Source organism: Aspergillus aculeatus (genome assembly GCF_001890905.1).
Source record: "Aspergillus aculeatus ATCC 16872 unplaced genomic scaffold ASPACscaffold_11, whole genome shotgun sequence".
NCBI lineage: Eukaryota > Fungi > Ascomycota > Eurotiomycetes > Eurotiales > Aspergillaceae > Aspergillus > Aspergillus aculeatus.
The window spans coordinates 817,963-833,743 of record NW_017962986.1 but is presented as its reverse complement, the minus strand read 5'-3'; the positions used below and the strand labels follow the sequence as shown (position 1 = coordinate 833,743).

The window sequence follows — 15,781 nt, the reverse complement described above, 5'->3', positions numbered from 1 at the left end:
TCTCTCCCACGGTTATCGGTCTCTTCTGATTTCCACGCTTTTGAAGCAACATATTGGCCATCTCACGAACTGCGGAGTTTCTTAGAGGTGCGCCGCGGGCGTCAAGCGAGAGAATCCACTTCTCAAGTATTTCTTCCTCTCTCGCAGTAAGTTTATGAGAATTGGGGCGAGTTTCTTGACGAAATGAACGGCCATTTGCACGGTGTTGAAGAGTTGAGCGAGGAACATCAAAAACGTCAGCAGCTTCACGAATTGAGGCAACTTGACCGGTCTTTATAGCTTCAAGGGCAAGGCAGATTCGGCCCTCTTGGTACAACAAGTCTTTTGATGATTTCGGCATTTTTGGTGGTGTAATTGACCGCTGAATTACTTCAGTTCTTGGAGGTGGGAGGATTCAGGGGGTGGTGGCTCGCTCGCTTGCGTGGCTCGCTCGGTTGACGATTACGTTACTTGACACCATCTGTACACGTCACTACGTGTTTGATCCTGGTTGCGAGTCACTCTACGCTTTCAACTTCTACTATTGTAGACCTAATAAATCAAGTCTTTACCGGGGTTTGACCACCACACATCTGATCTAGTAGGTTTTAAGGACTTATTAAGATGAACCCAATGCCCCACAAACAAGCTCGAGGCTGCCGTAGGTTGCGGCCGTGGATGAGAGTAAAGCACTGCGAATTGCAGACAGCGTTAAGCCAACAATTCTTGTCCTAGAGTAAAGCACAGCATAGAGATGAGCTTTCAGTATTCGACACGTCGAACCTCATCAACTCGTATCATTCGTTCATCAATTATCTCCACATAAGCACTACCCACCTGTCGTTTCCACCTTACCAATCTCACGATCCCTCACCCCAAACCATAGACTACCACCCCACCATTAACATAAGCATCACACATTCATTCAGTTAAGCATAAATCACATCCCAACCCTTAAGCCTGAGCCCCCTGCCGTCCCGCCGTCGAAGCCGACCACGTCTTCTGCACGGGGTTCATCATGTTCATCGCGACCGCATGCTCCCGCTGCGCCTTCTTCTGCCAGTACCGTCCCAGCACAAAGGCAGCCACGCCGACCAGCGCGGCGCCGACCACCGTCCCGACTACGATTCCAGCAATGGCGCCCTTGGAGAGGCCGCTGGATCCGCTCTTACCACTGCTCGACGACGATGATGATCCAGAGGATGTGCTCGAGGACGAGGACGAGGAAGACGGGGACGAGGACGAGTCAGTCGAGGTCGCCTCCGAGACGTTGAAGCAGGGGATCGAGGTGTCGAAGGAGGCAAGCGGCACGTAGGTGATATCGGCGCAGGCGTAGTAGGTCTCGTTGCCGTCGTTGTCGAAGTCGGAGACGTACTTGAGCTGCAGGGTGGCGTTGGAGCCGGTGGTGATGGTGGAGGGGGGGTTGGGGACGGAGTAGCATTCGTGGCCCGGGTCGAGGTCGGGGAAGTTGCTGCTCGAGACGATCGTGCTGAAGTCGGAGTTGCTGGTTGGGTCTTTGTAGAAGGTTTTGTTAGTCTTTGGTGCTTTGGGATGAGAGGAGGGGAAGGGAAAGGGGAGCGTACTGTTGTCATATGAGATGGCGAGGTTCACGGAGTAGGATTCTGTTTGGAGGACTAGGGAGACGGCGCCGTTGGCTGGGGCATGGGTTAGATTGGAGGTTCGTGATGGCTGTGTGATGATCTGAGGGTGCATACTGAGAGGGAACTCGGTTCGGTTGGTGACGCCGGCTGAGGAACCGCAGGGGGCAGTGCGGTCCTGGGCCGCGCCCCAGGCACGGTCTGGTGGCCACAAGAACGCAGCGGCCCCCATGTCCGTGGCTTCTGCGGCAAGAGAGCCAGGGATGACTAGACTGGCTGTGGCAAGCAGCCCCGTGATTATGGTGATGGGAGACATTATCGAAGGTGTATGTGAAGGTGGCAGGTGATGAGGGGTAACTGCTCAAACCCTAGGCTCAGAGGAAGGCGATTCTGGAACAGAAGGATTGCTGTGCCGGTGACCGTAGCCCGCGGACTCGCATGGCCGTCTTATAGGATCGGCATCCATAGTATCCCTTTCTCGAAAACGTTACACCCGACAACGGCCCTGGTGGGCTGGTTGCAACCTTAGCTGAAAGAACTCTTCGCCAACCCATGTGATAGAGATCCGCAGTGGGTTGCAAGACGACATGTGCAGGTCAGAATTCCTAAGTGAGGTTCCGACCACCGAACCCTGGCTTGACCTGTCTCGCAGAGTGGAGATGACAACACTGAACCCCTCCTGCAGTGCCACCTCGCCAGGAGCTAGTCAGCGACTAGGTACCAGGAGACACCAACCGGAAGAGGAAAGCCCGACATCAGATCATATCAGATTGATAAGATCCTGGTCACTCCGTTCCCTTCCGACCACAAACATCCTTGTCCCAGTCCAAGGATTATGTCCGAGGACAAATTGAGATATGGGTCACGCGGAGATTTGTTCCAATCACTGCATCGGACGAGGGAACCGAGATTTGCTAGCGTGCTCGGATTTTCAATCTGATAAGATAATAAGTGGGCCGTCAGCAGTCAAGGGCCCGACCCAACCACGGCACATAAATATTGGCAAGAATTTCCTGTCCGGTCAAGTCTCTAACTGTTCAGACTAAGGCAGAAAGAACCCTAGGCAGGGATGGGTGCTTTTAGCTAAGCAGAGAGAAGACACCTTGACCAATTGTTGGCAGCTGGTGCCGCTCCATGCAACCCACTCAACGACTCGGTCACTACATCACACCAGGGTTTGTCCCTGCGACCGCGAGCTTTTGCCAGGAGCCTTACCACTTCTGTAGGCACTAACAGACCCTTACCACGGACCCTCACTCACCTGCACGAAGGATCGGTCCTCGCGACGGAGTCCGGATAAGTATTTTCAAGTCTAGCACTAGCATTTGGATGAGTGGCTGTCGGTTCTGGCCTTCGAAGCCGAAATGGCTCCGACCACCGACGCCCGACCTTTTCAGTCTATACAAGGTATGATGTAACAGACGCTACTGCTATAATCATAGCAAAGGATCTTGAATCGAAAAAAAAAGATCCTACAGCACGGAACTGGCCTTTAGCGCCGTTGCCTGCGTGATTAATTTATTGAATGCGGTGGAATAGCCAATCCATGTAGTATCTCGCTCAGCGAATCCACCAGCTGCAATACACAGGGCATCGGGCTAGCCTTCCCGCTAGAGCTATAGTAGGCGATACTTGCGAGGTTGCCCGGCGGTCCTGGGTACTGGAAGTATCCGGATGCAGGTGGTCCGACAGGTCCCTACCACCTCGCCCGAGGTGGAGAGTTCGTGATGCAGCAAGCTTGTTGAAGTTGAATATAAGGGGTCTGTACCCTACGCTTCCTTATTCCCCAAATTCACAACACCACCAATTTTACCCCATCTCGTGTCTGCCATTGTTGCACTCATTCCTTCTCAATCACTCACCCACCGTTGAAAACAACTGAAACCCCCACAATGCACCGCTTCATCCTATTTGTGACTGCTCTAGCAGCTCTATTCACCTCAACCCTCGCATGGAGCATCTCATCCAGCTTCCCCCTGTTCATAAGAGAGGACATCTCGCCCGGTAGTCCGCTTTACGAATGTCACGCCGATTGCGGTACGTCCTTGCGCATTGAGCCACTGCCATCCCCATACATCCTAACCCAAATCACAGGCGGAGTGATCCTCATGTCCCAAGACGACTCCAACTCCACCTACTGCTCCAACACCACGTACAAGACCGAGCTCAGCGGCTGCCTGGAGTGCGCCCTGACCTACAACATCTGGCAGTACTACGGCGACGACGTCAAGTCCGCGGCGGAAGCGTGCGGCGACAGCGCCACGCCCAGCGCCTCGTCGGCTACAGCGAGCGCCACGGCGGTTGCGAACTCGGTATGAGTCCCAGTATAACTTAATCGACGAAGCTAACGTGCATGTACGGGGTGCAGACTGCTGCTAGCTCTGGGGCGAAAGCCACCGGTTCTTCCTCGGCCTCGTCCAGTGGCTCCGCGGCTTCTGCGTCGGCCACTTCGATGTCTGGGGCAGCGGGCGCGTCGATGAGCGTGGGCGGGATCCTTGTTGCTGCTGCTGCTGTGGTTGGGGGGGTTGTTATGGTTTGATTTGTCTCTTCTGGATGAATAGATGGAGGCATGTTGTGGAGTGATGGGTGGATGGTGTACTGCCTCGGTCACGCTGTCCCTCACCCCGGAGTATGCTGAGGAATTAATTGCTGTGAATGAGATAGATAGGTTGTGTGTACTATAGTGCAAAGATTTAATCGAGCTGCTTCGAATAAAGATATCTTGTTCTTGCTCCAAAAATGTCTCTCTGCTCTCAAGTCAATCGAGGGAAACTGAATAGCTATGCGCTCCAAAGATAAAGATAGTGACAATGCTGGCGTCTCACCATCCATAACCTTTACATCCCCCTGCCAGACCCGCTAGTGAAAAATATATATATAACATGATCTATCCCACGACCCCGCTAAGCAAATCTATAAATATGTATGTAAAGAACTATATACAACGAAATGCCGAAATCTATACCGTGGACATTCCGATACTGACAAAAAAAGACCCTCACCCCCACCGCGAATAAGGCGGCGGAGGCTCACTCGGCACGACCACCGCCGCGGGCGCCACGGCCGTCTGGCTCTGCCTCCCCTCGCTGTCGTCCGCGCCTCGCTCCATCGACCCGCGACTCGGACTCTCCCCCTCCCTCCGTTCCCCACTGCTTACCGGCCTCAACTCCAGCGTACTGTTGTCCTCGCCCGTACTGGCCGCCGTACCAGCCCCGACCGCCTGCTTCCCCTTCCGCTTCTTCTTGGCGAGGGCGTGTCGGCGGCGGTAGATGGCGATCCCGGCGACGGCCAGCAGCAGCGAGGCGCCGACGCCGACGCCGACCCCGATGCCGATGTTACGGGCCAGGGTGGATTTCTTGGCGGGCACGGCGTCGCAGTGTTCGTGGATGACGCTTGTGTTGGAGGGGAGGACCTTGTCGCAGTTGAGGTGCTTGGAGGAGCTGAGGGAGAAGGTGTTGACCATTTTAAGGGAGGAGAAGTCCGTGCTGCTGGGATTAGTCTTGATCGAGGGGGAGGGGGAGGGGGGGGGGACAGGGACGGACCTGGTGATCTCGCCCGTGATGGTGATGTCGTCGGCGTACTCGAGGCTCGACAGGTTCACGGCGAGTGGGGTCCAGGCTTCGATTAGAATGTCTGCTGTGGCGTTTACCAGAGATGGAGCGGATATGCTGGGGGGGTGGTGTTAGTGATCATGGTGACGGTGAGTATCGAGATGTAGAAAGGGTACGTACGTATCAATAACGCCCCGCAGTGAAAGGCTGCCGTTCATGTAGCTGAGCTCCGGCACGGAGAAGTTGAGGTGCTGCGTCGTGTGCACGGTGAAGCCCGCGTCGTAGTCGCCGTAGCCGCTAGTGGTCGCTTGGGTGATGTTGCCGGCGGATGCCAGCACCGGTAATGACAGACTGTTCGGTGTGAGCCAGATGGTCGTTTGTTGCTGGAAGTAGAAACATACCTGGAAACGTTCCCGCCGACATACAGGCTCGCCGCCTGCCGCAGTGCGGGCAGGTCGATCTTCATTATCTGGCTCGACTGCGTATCACATCCCGACTCGCCGCAGATCGAGGATCCGGTCGTGATGTTCTCCAACTTCGAGAAGTCGAAACTAGACACCCCCACAACGTTACCAGCTGGTTCAAATCAACAAGTCATGTGACGGGAAACCCACCTGATGGCACTCCCCAACAAGTTGAGGTAGCTCACATTCCGCAGATTCGGGGCCGACACGGTCAGCGGGGTGCGGCTCTTGACGGTGATGACCTCGGCCGTCTGCAGTTGCGGCAGCGAGATCGACCGCAACGAGGAGGCGTAGCTGAAGCCCGCCACATAGAGGGAGATGAGATCCGGGGCCTCGAGGGAGGTCAGCCCGGTGGAGTTCTGAACGGAGATGCTGGAGGTGATGTTGGTCAGGTTGTGCACGATGAAGCTCCCCGTGTAGTTGGAGCCCACGACCAGATCCCCATAGAGGGTGGTGCAGTTCTGCGTCAACTGGTCCAGCTGGTCCTGCGTGTATATCACAGTCCCCTGCCCGTATTCGTCCTGCTGGGCGTTGCAGTCCTGCGCGGCGATGACTAAAATCCCGAGCAACCAAAATGTCAATCATGTGACCTTTGACCCAAAAGTGAAACATGGGCAACAAAGAAACGATAAAAAAAAATAAAATAAAAAAAACACGTGGATCATGATCGAGCTTGCTTACGGTTCGCCAAACCTACGGCCACCACCACCACGAGGGTGGACAGCAGATTCATTTCTTCAGTCGGTGTGTTAATTTCATTCAAGATTGGATGGATCGATGGATGATGTTGTTCATTGCTTAAAGGGAAGGGATTGGGGAGGGGGAGAAAGGTCGAGATCCCGGATTTTTCGATTTTTTTGACGCGCGGCTCGGGGGCGGACCCTTTATGTCTGCCTAGGCCCTGAGGGACTTGGGGGGGGGTGGTGAGGGAAGGCAAAAGAGGAGAAGGGGGGACAGAAGGGCGTTTCGATTTTCGAGCCACTTTGATTGCGAAGCGGGGCGGCAGGCGACAAGAACATCCTGACTTGGGTTTAGTCGGTGCTGGATTACTGTGGCGCAGCGCATTTGACTGGTCCAGGGGGAGAATACCGGGTGGGGAGGAGGTGGGAACACCTGCCTATCGGTCGGCTAACGATGGGCCAAATCCAATAGTTTGTTCCAGTTGGGAAGACGTTAATCCCTTTCAAGCCAGTAGGCAGTCCCTAATCCCTCGTGGGGTTTCCCTGGCTGGTCTGGCAGGGCTGAAAAAGTTTATTGGAAGGGGGTTCAATGAAATCCCTGAATCTGGTGCCGAGTTTGTCGGCCTGACATTTTGGGCCAAGAAGACGGTGATGGTGTGGTGGTGTCTCAGACGGGCGGCTGTGGCTGAGGATGAGGCTTCGGTCTCCGGAATGACTCGGAGTTAAATACCTTATCCAGTATTGCTGGATGATCTCATCAGCGTAGACAGTCGTCATCAATTTTCGAGCAACAGGGCTGCTGCGACGCATACTTATCTGATTGCTGCGGTCGTCCCGACCCTTCCGAGCTGAAGGTTTTGTGGTCCACCCAGACCTAGCTTACACAAGTATACCTACTCCGTACATACCTACCTTACCCAATATTCTACCATCAACCACAAAATGCAAGCCGCAGTCAACTGGCCTCAGAAGTACCACCCGGGTACAACCGACAACTTCGTCTCCAACGAGGTCTACGTTCCCGGCACCACCGTCGAGCGCGTCTGGGACTACCTAGCCACCATCACCAAATGGGAGTCCTACTACGATAACGTGGGCCAGATCTCCCCGCCAAGCTCCGGCCCTGTGCTGCACGAAGGGGACAAGTTCTCGTTCTCCACTTTCGGATTCCCCCCGCTCCAGGCCGAAGTGCACGAGTCGGTGCCGCCGACAGACAACAAGCCGGGAAGACTCGCGTGGCGCGCCTGGCAGGAGGGCGACGAGGACACCGCGCTGGATATCTACCATGCGTGGATCGTGGAGAAGACCGAATGGGGGGTGGTTCGCATCCTGACGCAGGAGTCGCAGATCGGGAAGCCCGCCGCGCAGCTGGCGACGCAGAAGCCGAATCCGATGTTGAACGGGCACCAGGCGTGGTTGGATGGGTTGGCGGAGATTGCGCGGTCGGGTTGACGGTGAGAGAGCGCAGGATGGTTTTTGTGCTTGTTGGCCATGTTGGCCGTCTGGCCTCTACTCTGCGCTCAGACCCTGCCTTCATAGATGTCCCAATCTAAATAATGTGTAGTATGATTATTGTGGTCTTAATCCTCCTGTGTATATGTTTTAGAATGTGCTCGTTCATGTCTAAAAACATCGTCTCTATTGAGTGTGAACATTTCAAATCCCATGTCTCCACCAGCGGTGCTCTGCAGAATTCCACCTACAACCCCAGTCGTCATCTTGTTCACACCCGATCCTCCCGCACCATGTTGCGATACGGGTTATTCGGATCCTGCTCCTCCTCCTCAGCGGAGGGGATCGTCTTGCGCACGCGACAGGGGTTCCCGACCGCTACCGAGAAGGGAGGAATATCCTTGGTGACAATGGAGCCGGCGCCAATCGTCGATCCTTCCCCGATGGTGACGCCCGGGAGGATGACCACGTTCCCGCCGATCCAGCAGTCGTTGCCAATCGTGATGGGGTGGCCGAACTCGACGAACTTGCGGCGCGACAGCACGCTGACGTCATGGCCGGCCGTGTAGATGTTGACGTTCGGGCCGAATTGGACGCGGTCGCCGATGATAATCAGGCTGGTGTCGAGGGCGGTGAAGCTTTGGTAGAGGTATCATCAGCGATAAGAGGTAACCGGACGGAGACAGTCTGGGCTAACTTGAAGTTCATGAAGCAGTCGCGGCCAATGCTGATGTTGCAGCCGTAGTCGGGCATGAAGGGCGGCTCGATGAAGGTGCCCTCGCCGACCCGGCCGACGATCTTCTGGAGGAGCTCGAAGCGCCGCTCAGCGATCTGCTCGAAGGGGACGGATTTGGCGTCGAGGTTGTTGTAGTCCTGGGCCACGCCGCGGGCGCGGTGTCGGCCTTCCAGAAGCTTCGGGACGTTGGGGTTGTAGCTGAGCCGTCAGCGTCTTTCACCAATGCGCGATCTGCAGCCCGTACGGTATGCACACGACACACCAGGGAACTTCAATGTGTGTGTACGTACAGCATGCCGGAGATCATCCGCTCGTACTCTTCGCACATGGGCACATGGTTCAATCCCCGGGCGATCTCGATGATCTCGGGTCGTTTTTCGGACGCAGCGACAGACATGGTGGCGGTGATCTAATGAACAATGGACTGTCTGGAGATGAAAGGGAATACCCTGGTGCTTTATCTCGTGGCAGCGCGCCTATTTATGGAGGATGGTCAACCGCGGGGTAGCGACTCCGCAAAGCGGGCATCGCGCCTCTCGATTCCCGATCGGGAAATACTCCCAACTGCTGGAGTCGCGGAGCGCTTGGCGCCGATGTTTCGCCGCCTCACCGCCTAGTATCTGCCTTGGTGCCTTGAGGAACAGGCTACGGGCTAGCATCCCTCCGCTTAGTACATAATGTTATGTGTGCATAACTTCCCGCAGCCACAGTCATCCATGATGCATCACAACCATACCTCTCTTATCGCAAGTAGTACTGGTGTTGGATTCAGTCGACGAGTGCGCCCTTCTAGTAGTAGCGAGAGGTGCTGAGAGACATCTTGAAATACACTGATCACCCATGGAATAATTACACTCTATTAACAAAGCCACTCGGTGAGGTGTGTAATCAACAATAGAGATCGTCAGTCCAACAGTGTCCTCCGAGATACGTAAACAGTCATCATCTATAATAAATAGATCTACTCCACCAAACCAGCATTCTCCAACTTTTACTCCTTCCACACCAAAACCCCTCTCTCATACAAGCCACTGACTACCCCCAACCCCCTCTTCACATCCCTCACAGCGGTCGAACTCGTCCCGAACTCCTCTCCAACAAACAAATCCTCCACCCGCCCCTCCACGTTCCCATCCCACTGGGCGACCCAACTCGGTGCCCGCCCTCTCTCCGCAACAGGCTTACCCTTCCCATTCCCCTCGAAATCTACCGCCCAGTTCGTCTTAGCCACCTTCGCCACCGCCGGGAAGAACGGATGGCCCGCCAAGATCAGCTTCCCCTTTCCGTCCGTGCTCAGATTGTCCACCAGGCACCTGGTCCGGAAGGACAGCGTCTTCTCCAGATCCTTGGTGGCAGAATCGATCCGGTACACCGTCACGGAGGGCGACGTCGTCGACGCGACGGCCACGTGGGTGTGGTTGAGCGCTGCGATGCCGTTCGCGTAGGGCAGGTGCGCGACGACCTTGTACGTGTCCGTCTGGAGGTTGGCGTAGACCACCGTGCCTCCGGGGTAGGCGGAGTAGGTCTCCAGGGCGGCGAGGAGCGGGGAGGCGCGCTGGGTGAAGCGGTGGTCGTTGGTGATGTAGAGCTCGTGCTCGGAAATGGCGAGCAGGGCGTTGGGGCCGTGCAGGAGCGGGTGGGTTATGGTCTTTTCGTGGCGGAGCGACGGGGCTTGAGAGTTGGGGTCGAGGGTGAAGAGCTCGATGGCCGAGCCGGTCGGGGCGTGGTTCGCGACGAAGAGTTGCAAGGTCTTTGGGTCGTAGGCTAGGCCCAGGGGGTGGAAGGTCTGGCGGGAGGTGGTGGGGAAGTTGGTCAATGGGAGTGGGTGGAGGTTGTTTTCGTCGGAGGTCGAGTCGAAGGTGGAGGCGTAGTTGTAGAGGTAGAGGGTTCCCGGGTTGGTGGCGTTGATGAAGGTTCCCTGCGTTGTGTGGGGAGTCAGTCGGTGGGATAAGAATGCGGGGAGGGAGGGGGACCGACCATGACGGTGTTCCAGGTGTCGCGGCCCGGGTCGCAGCTCAAAATGGCGAAGCCGCGCTGCGTGTCGAGGTGGACATCTTCGCAGTTACGGATCCGGTCCGCGAGCACGATTTTTTGGTCGGCGAATTTGGAAACCTGGGGAAGTCGGCTGGGATGGTTGTTCACCGTCAGCCAGATGAGGGTGTGGCGGTCGGTCAACCAGCCCAGCAGTACAGCTAGGCCGAGGACGATCTAGGTGATCGGATTAGAGTGAGAACGGCCCTTCTGAGTGAGGGGAAGGGGATGTACTGTTGCTATACGTGTCGACAATCCCATGATTTTGAAAGAAGGCTGACAGGTGATAAAAACATGAAGAGAGGGGTGGGAATTGACTGCAGATAAATAAGGTTGTTTTGTTGGGAAGTTTACGGGTTCAAGGCTGATCGCGTCCCCACTGGGCGGACTAGCCCTCCGTATTCCGCCCACGGCCAGCCTATCGGACTATCCTGTCGGGCCATAGAGCTTCCGTTTGGCTGGAAGATGACATGGTCTGAGGTGAGATTGATTTCTTTGATGCTGGATTGCTAATCCGCAGATACGCAGTGGGGATACCTGGTCAACATCGTATTATGAGTTTGTTTATTATGTTCGTATCGATTAGTGATCGACTTGCCTTGGCTCGGTGGGTCCCTTCTGCTGGCGGGTATCGATACGGAAGTCCACTGCGGCGGTTCAGCAAATGGCAGTATGCCGGTAGAATAAATGATAACGTGGTATGAGTGAGAAGATCAAATAGTAGATCCCTGGTAGTACTAGTACATCATACTACATAGTCAGTAGGTCCGTAGTCTATAGCCCTCTAGGATTATACGTAGAGTCCTGACTAAATGTTCTTGATCTGCTGATTTTAGTCTAATTCTTATAATATTCTCACTGGAGAGTTCATCCAGAGAAAGCGACAGAGCTTTGACAAGTTTGAGTGTTGAGATAGATAGGGGTACAACTTATCTTGAATTGTTCTTATACCGATTACAAACTGAGGTGTAGATGAACCCAGAAATTGTAAACAAACGTGCATTGCACAAATTACGAATGCCCCAGGCAACAAGAATGTGGTTCGTTGCTGGAATGGTCACATTGATGCACTGAAGCAAAATGATTGACACAAGGGGATTCCAGGTTACCTGGTTTACTTAGTGGTGATTTTGAGTCGAGCGTACTGCTACATCCTCGAAGCACTATTGACATGCCATGACCAAATTTGCCGCATCAGGAAAGAAGAGCGATCCGACTGTAAAAATTCGCATCGAGTGGATCAACCAGTGGAGCCCTTCTTAAAGTGGATGGCCGAGTCTCAGGTACTAGTCTAGTCGTTTAACATCATAAAAGTCAAGGTCACAGCCTTGTCCCTTAGACTGATTGAAGATTCTGCCTTCTTTCTCATCGCACATCTCTCTCTGCACTGTTTTTCCTGCTACACACTAATGCCCTGGGAACATCATGGGTCATGCGGGTTTCTCCGCTGCCCAGTCGAGATCCTGGACCTAGTGTTTGACTTGCTTTCAACAGCTGAGTTCAGGGCACTAGGCCTCGTCAATAAGTATTTATGCGCACTTGTTGAGCCATACGTCTATTCTAAAATCGACTGGATCTGGCGAGAAAATCACGACCCTCCCCCAATCATACCGCTGTTACGAACAATCATCAGCAAACCTCAGCTAGCTGCTCACATCACCAGTTTCCAATTTCATAGCCTGCCGGCCTACCGCTGGCGGTGGAAACAATTTGCAGCTCAAAATATTTCGGTCCCCGTTGCTGAATTAGCCGGACTCATTGCATTCGTTCAGAGGACAAGAGTCCCCTACAGTGACTTCTGGATAGAGGAATTAAGCAAGGGTACTCCAGATGCTCTACTTGCTCTACTTTTAGCACAATTATCGAACATGAGACGTCTGTCCCTTGACTATATCTTCTGCCAGCAGAGTAAGATAATTGGGATGCTTCTCCAGTCGGCCATTTGCGAGCCTGCGATGTATAGGTTGCCCGACTTTTAGCATCTCCAAGCAGTATCCTTCCATTCCTATGACGATTCCGGCGCCCCGTACACAACACTAAGGTTTCGAGGTCAAAGGCCACTGGGCCAATCACTCGTCCTACCGTTCTTCTACCTGCCGCACGTCAAACACATTTCGGCTGCAGTTGAGAACACAGGTACTTTCGCATGGCCTGTAGCTTGCTTACCTGACCCATCCAGCCTCACCTCGATCTATCTCGCCGACATACGGGAAGCAAACCTCGGCTCTCTGCTGTCCGTCACCCGCAACCTTCAATCACTTCGTTGGACTTGGTATTACGATTATGGTGTTCTCGACGCTATTGTTGTACCCATTATCAACCTTGATGGGATCGCGGCCGCATTATCCCATGTTCGAGATACTCTCACAGACTTGACCATCTTCGCCGAGGCTCCCCTAGGAGGTGGTGATCAATTCCACCCAGCCGTGAAGACAGAGGGCTCTTTACGTACGATGGTCGAGTTTGACAAGCTCAAGAGACTTCAAATTCCGCTGGCATTCCTGGTAGGGTTTGCGCAAGACACCACGAAGCGGTTGCAGGATGTGCTCCCGCGGAACATCGAATACCTGTCCCTCACAGACGAGTTAGGCTTTCAGAATAACGATGGATTTGTTGAAACCTGGCCGATGTATGAATGGCAGGACTTTGCTCTTTTGATCTTATTGCGGACGTGGCTGGAGGATTGGAGGACCTACACACCCCACCTTCGAGGCATTTCGTTGGTTTATGAAGAAATGGATACTAATCAAGGCGAGTGGCCTCCCGAGTTAAGGCACCAGCTTACGGAGCTAGGCACTCAGGCTGGAGTACGGCTCGAGCTGGTCGAGTGGAAACGGGATTGGTAAATCAATCGATATGCTCGGTCATTCACAAGCCACTTCCCCACTTTCAACTCTTAGAAGGATTGGGATTTATCTCACAAGCAAGCCCTTCAATAGCTCGCTTTCCCTGTCGCTGCTTATATCAGTGCCGTCGTTGCTTTCATCAGGAGAGTAGCAGAGTTGAATTTGACTCCTCTCTTCAATACCCCCAGCGATCTCGCTTAGGTCGAACGTTTTGTAGGCTTGACTTTTATCCAGAACTTCGAAACCATACTCCTGAACGAAAAGGTTGCAGCCAAATGTTACCTTTCAGCAATTTCATCAGTAGAAGTCGCGAGATGAGTGGTGAAGAGGTTGAAAGAAGACCCGTCTAGTCTCTCACTTACCCCTCTGGAATCCGTACAAGGATCCTCTTGGTTACCGCTGACAATGGTAGCAATTCTTGCCTTTTGACTGCTCAGTGGCGTGGCCGGATGCACTAAATAATACAAGTGAGCGGCCATTTCCTCACCACACTGGCCTTGCCTTCTGTGGATCGCCTCTGTCTGGTAACTGTTGCGCCACATCGTCTGGCAGCGTGCCAGCGCCTTGGCCACCGGGGTATCTAGATAGTGATAGGAGAAGGACGCGCCCTTCTGCGACGAGGCGAGGATGACTTCGTGATCAAAGGCGAGGATTGTCATGGCCGTGGGCCTCTGGGGTCTTGGCACCTTGTACGCTTCCTGATTCGCGAGCATCTCGTTGTATGCTGTGAGGGCCATCTGCCAGAGCTGGCCGTCCTCAATGCCATCAGTCTCGTCGTTGACAGGGCTCTTGAAGCGGAGATGGCTGCTAAACAGCTAATTCCGCCGCACGGTCGGGTCCTTGGGATCCAGGTCCGGCCAGGTCCTTGCGAAGTTCAGGTCCATCTTGACGCCCAGGGCCGTAGGGCCTTCATTCTGATAAGGCTTCTCGCTGCTGAGGTCGGCGGCCGCGTTCACGAGGGCAATGAATGCGCACAGTACCACCAGGGCCAGGCAGGAAAGACGAGGGATAATCATGTTCTGAGTCCCTCGCTTGGGGCTTCTGGCAACATCAGTATAGTCAACGAGAGGAACCGCGCATAGTGCATTTTACCCGGGACGGAACGGAATAGGGATGCGCCTACCAACAGAGCTATGACAGCAGAGGGAGAATCCAGGGTGTGGAATGCTCCTGGTCTCTGTCTTTCCAGCAATCGGCCTGAATTTAAAACATCTGCAGATTTCTCGCTACACCTGCCTGTCCTATCAGGTCCCAAGCAGAATGGGCCCCTTCATCTCATTTTACAATAGGGGTAAGCACTACTAAGTGCGTGAATCCGGTGAAGATTGGGTCTTGCGGAGTTACGGATTGGCAACATACAGCAGCTCCTTAGTGCTGATTGAGCGGATGACTCGGAGCTGACAGATCTGGCCGTTTGTACTAAGATCCATATCGTGCTTGATAACTTGAGATCAGCCCACATTTTGACCACAGAATTGAACCTAGGACTAGGAGGTGGAGGCACCGATTCAATTAGTGCGAATTGTCTACCATTGCTGTACAGGACCGAGAAAGAACTTGAGGCATATGACAGAGTGATGGTGATAGCACGCACCCAGTCTCTTCCATCTTCAGAGACTCCTTGCAACTTCTGCGTCATCTGCAGTGCTAGAACCTCAATCGTTCAGGCCCACAACATCTGGTACGAATTTCCAGTCCTCTTGGAATATATGATGGGCAATTCTAAGTCAGATCTTGCAGCTCATTGGACTAGGGATCTAATATTATCTTCCAGATCATCGAATGGATGAAAGCAGATTTTGCTCAAGCGAATGGACCCAGATTTGCGCATGAATATCCACTGTTCGCCCCTTTTTTGTGGCCATTCTGTGCATGCAGAGACTGCACACGAGTAAACACCATCACTCTCAGGCCAACGATGAGTGTTTGTATTGATTTTTTCTTCGTAGGGAAAAATGGGTCACCAAGATTAACTGGCTCTGGATACAGTAACAGGGCTCTGAGAGAGGCCCAACATACATCGCAGCGACCAATCAGCTCAAAAGCCGGTATACGGTAGTTCTTCGGAGATTCTCTTATTACCCTAGGCCTAAGCGGACTTCTCCTGTCAAAACTCGGAACACTAAAGCGAGACCAAGATGCCTCATCTCCGAGGATATCGAAATGTCTTAGGTGTATGGGGTAGAACCTAGAAGGGCTAGTTATCAGTGGCTCAGGGACTGCATATTTGTGAACCTGCACACTAAGCTTAGTGGCCGGTGCCCTTGAAGTGGGACTCCGGGCCGGACCGTACCTCATCACTGCTGGGGATTGTCAAGCATTCCCGGCAATTGACTATCAAGTTTTGAGAGGACTTAGGGCTAAAGGTCAAAAACATTAGAGCTTGTTACCCGAAACTACGGTATACAACCGTTTACATGAGAGTGGATCATTTTAGGTTAAAG

General features: G+C 53.7%; 8 protein-coding genes across 8 annotated transcripts; 3 read left to right on the top strand and 5 right to left on the bottom strand.

Moving 5' to 3' along the window:
- Window positions 1–761: 761 nt before the first annotated feature.
- On the bottom strand, window positions 762–1,893 carry ASPACDRAFT_1881849 (copper acquisition factor BIM1-like domain-containing protein; the record flags this gene model as incomplete). Its single annotated transcript, XM_020198261.1, has 3 exons — window positions 762–1,493; window positions 1,563–1,634; window positions 1,695–1,893. The coding sequence occupies 3 exons, from the start codon at window positions 1,891–1,893 to the stop codon at window positions 934–936; spliced, it is 831 nt and encodes a 276-aa protein (XP_020054790.1). The 3' UTR covers window positions 762–933.
- A 1,576-nt stretch (window positions 1,894–3,469) lies between these two features.
- On the top strand, window positions 3,470–4,116 carry ASPACDRAFT_44959 (uncharacterized protein; the record flags this gene model as incomplete). Its single annotated transcript, XM_020201521.1, has 3 exons — window positions 3,470–3,614; window positions 3,672–3,889; window positions 3,946–4,116. The coding sequence occupies 3 exons, from the start codon at window positions 3,470–3,472 to the stop codon at window positions 4,114–4,116; spliced, it is 534 nt and encodes a 177-aa protein (XP_020054789.1).
- A 132-nt stretch (window positions 4,117–4,248) lies between these two features.
- On the bottom strand, window positions 4,249–6,478 carry ASPACDRAFT_122250 (uncharacterized protein). Its single transcript, XM_020196515.1, has 6 exons — window positions 6,274–6,478; window positions 5,743–6,145; window positions 5,530–5,679; window positions 5,309–5,479; window positions 5,120–5,245; window positions 4,249–5,062 (listed from the first exon to the last, which is right to left on the bottom strand). Exons 1-6 carry the CDS (start codon window positions 6,323–6,325, stop codon window positions 4,576–4,578), a joined length of 1,389 nt encoding a protein of 462 aa, XP_020054788.1. The 5' UTR covers window positions 6,326–6,478; the 3' UTR covers window positions 4,249–4,575.
- A 736-nt stretch (window positions 6,479–7,214) lies between these two features.
- On the top strand, window positions 7,215–7,724 carry ASPACDRAFT_61960 (uncharacterized protein; the record flags this gene model as incomplete). Its single annotated transcript, XM_020203730.1, has 1 exon — window positions 7,215–7,724. One exon carries the CDS (start codon window positions 7,215–7,217, stop codon window positions 7,722–7,724), a length of 510 nt encoding a protein of 169 aa, XP_020054787.1.
- A 107-nt stretch (window positions 7,725–7,831) lies between these two features.
- Window positions 7,832–8,951, bottom strand: ASPACDRAFT_1903405 (sugar O-acetyltransferase). The gene is made up of 3 exons (XM_020198790.1): window positions 8,751–8,951; window positions 8,422–8,658; window positions 7,832–8,362 (listed from the first exon to the last, which is right to left on the bottom strand). The coding sequence occupies exons 1-3, from the start codon at window positions 8,855–8,857 to the stop codon at window positions 7,996–7,998; spliced, it is 711 nt and encodes a 236-aa protein (XP_020054786.1). The 5' UTR covers window positions 8,858–8,951; the 3' UTR covers window positions 7,832–7,995.
- Window positions 8,952–9,451: 500 nt separating this feature from the next.
- Window positions 9,452–10,752, bottom strand: ASPACDRAFT_61958 (uncharacterized protein; the record flags this gene model as incomplete). The annotated part of the gene is made up of 3 exons (XM_020203729.1): window positions 9,452–10,378; window positions 10,438–10,668; window positions 10,726–10,752. 3 exons carry the CDS (start codon window positions 10,750–10,752, stop codon window positions 9,452–9,454), a joined length of 1,185 nt encoding a protein of 394 aa, XP_020054785.1.
- A 1,148-nt stretch (window positions 10,753–11,900) lies between these two features.
- On the top strand, window positions 11,901–13,337 carry ASPACDRAFT_53325 (uncharacterized protein; the record flags this gene model as incomplete). Its single annotated transcript, XM_020202737.1, has 2 exons — window positions 11,901–12,454; window positions 12,548–13,337. The coding sequence occupies 2 exons, from the start codon at window positions 11,901–11,903 to the stop codon at window positions 13,335–13,337; spliced, it is 1,344 nt and encodes a 447-aa protein (XP_020054784.1).
- Window positions 13,338–13,403: 66 nt separating this feature from the next.
- On the bottom strand, window positions 13,404–14,353 carry ASPACDRAFT_61957 (uncharacterized protein; the record flags this gene model as incomplete). The annotated part of the gene is made up of 4 exons (XM_020203728.1): window positions 13,404–13,619; window positions 13,700–13,791; window positions 13,825–14,125; window positions 14,168–14,353. The coding sequence occupies 4 exons, from the start codon at window positions 14,351–14,353 to the stop codon at window positions 13,404–13,406; spliced, it is 795 nt and encodes a 264-aa protein (XP_020054783.1).
- Window positions 14,354–15,781: the final 1,428 nt, after the last annotated feature.

Excerpts from the sequence above, each read along its gene's own strand:
- ASPACDRAFT_1903405 (XM_020198790.1), bottom strand. The coding sequence starts at position 8,857 with ATGTCTGTCGCTGCGTCCGAAAAACGACCCGAGATCATCGAGATCGCC. Across the intron at positions 8,659-8,750 it reads CGGATGATCTCCGGCATGCT|CTACAACCCCAACGTCCCGA; the intron begins GTACGTACACAC and ends CTGACGGCTCAG. Across the intron at positions 8,363-8,421 it reads GACTGCTTCATGAACTTCAA|CTTCACCGCCCTCGACACCA; the intron begins GTTAGCCCAGAC and ends CCTCTACCAAAG.
- ASPACDRAFT_122250 (XM_020196515.1), bottom strand. The coding sequence starts at position 6,325 with ATGAATCTGCTGTCCACCCTCGTGGTGGTGGTGGCCGTAGGTTTGGCG. Across the intron at positions 6,146-6,273 it reads GGCCGTAGGTTTGGCGAACC|TCATCGCCGCGCAGGACTGC; the intron begins GTAAGCAAGCTC and ends TCGGGATTTTAG. Across the intron at positions 5,063-5,119 it reads ATCACGGGCGAGATCACCAG|CACGGACTTCTCCTCCCTTA; the intron begins GTCCGTCCCTGT and ends TAATCCCAGCAG.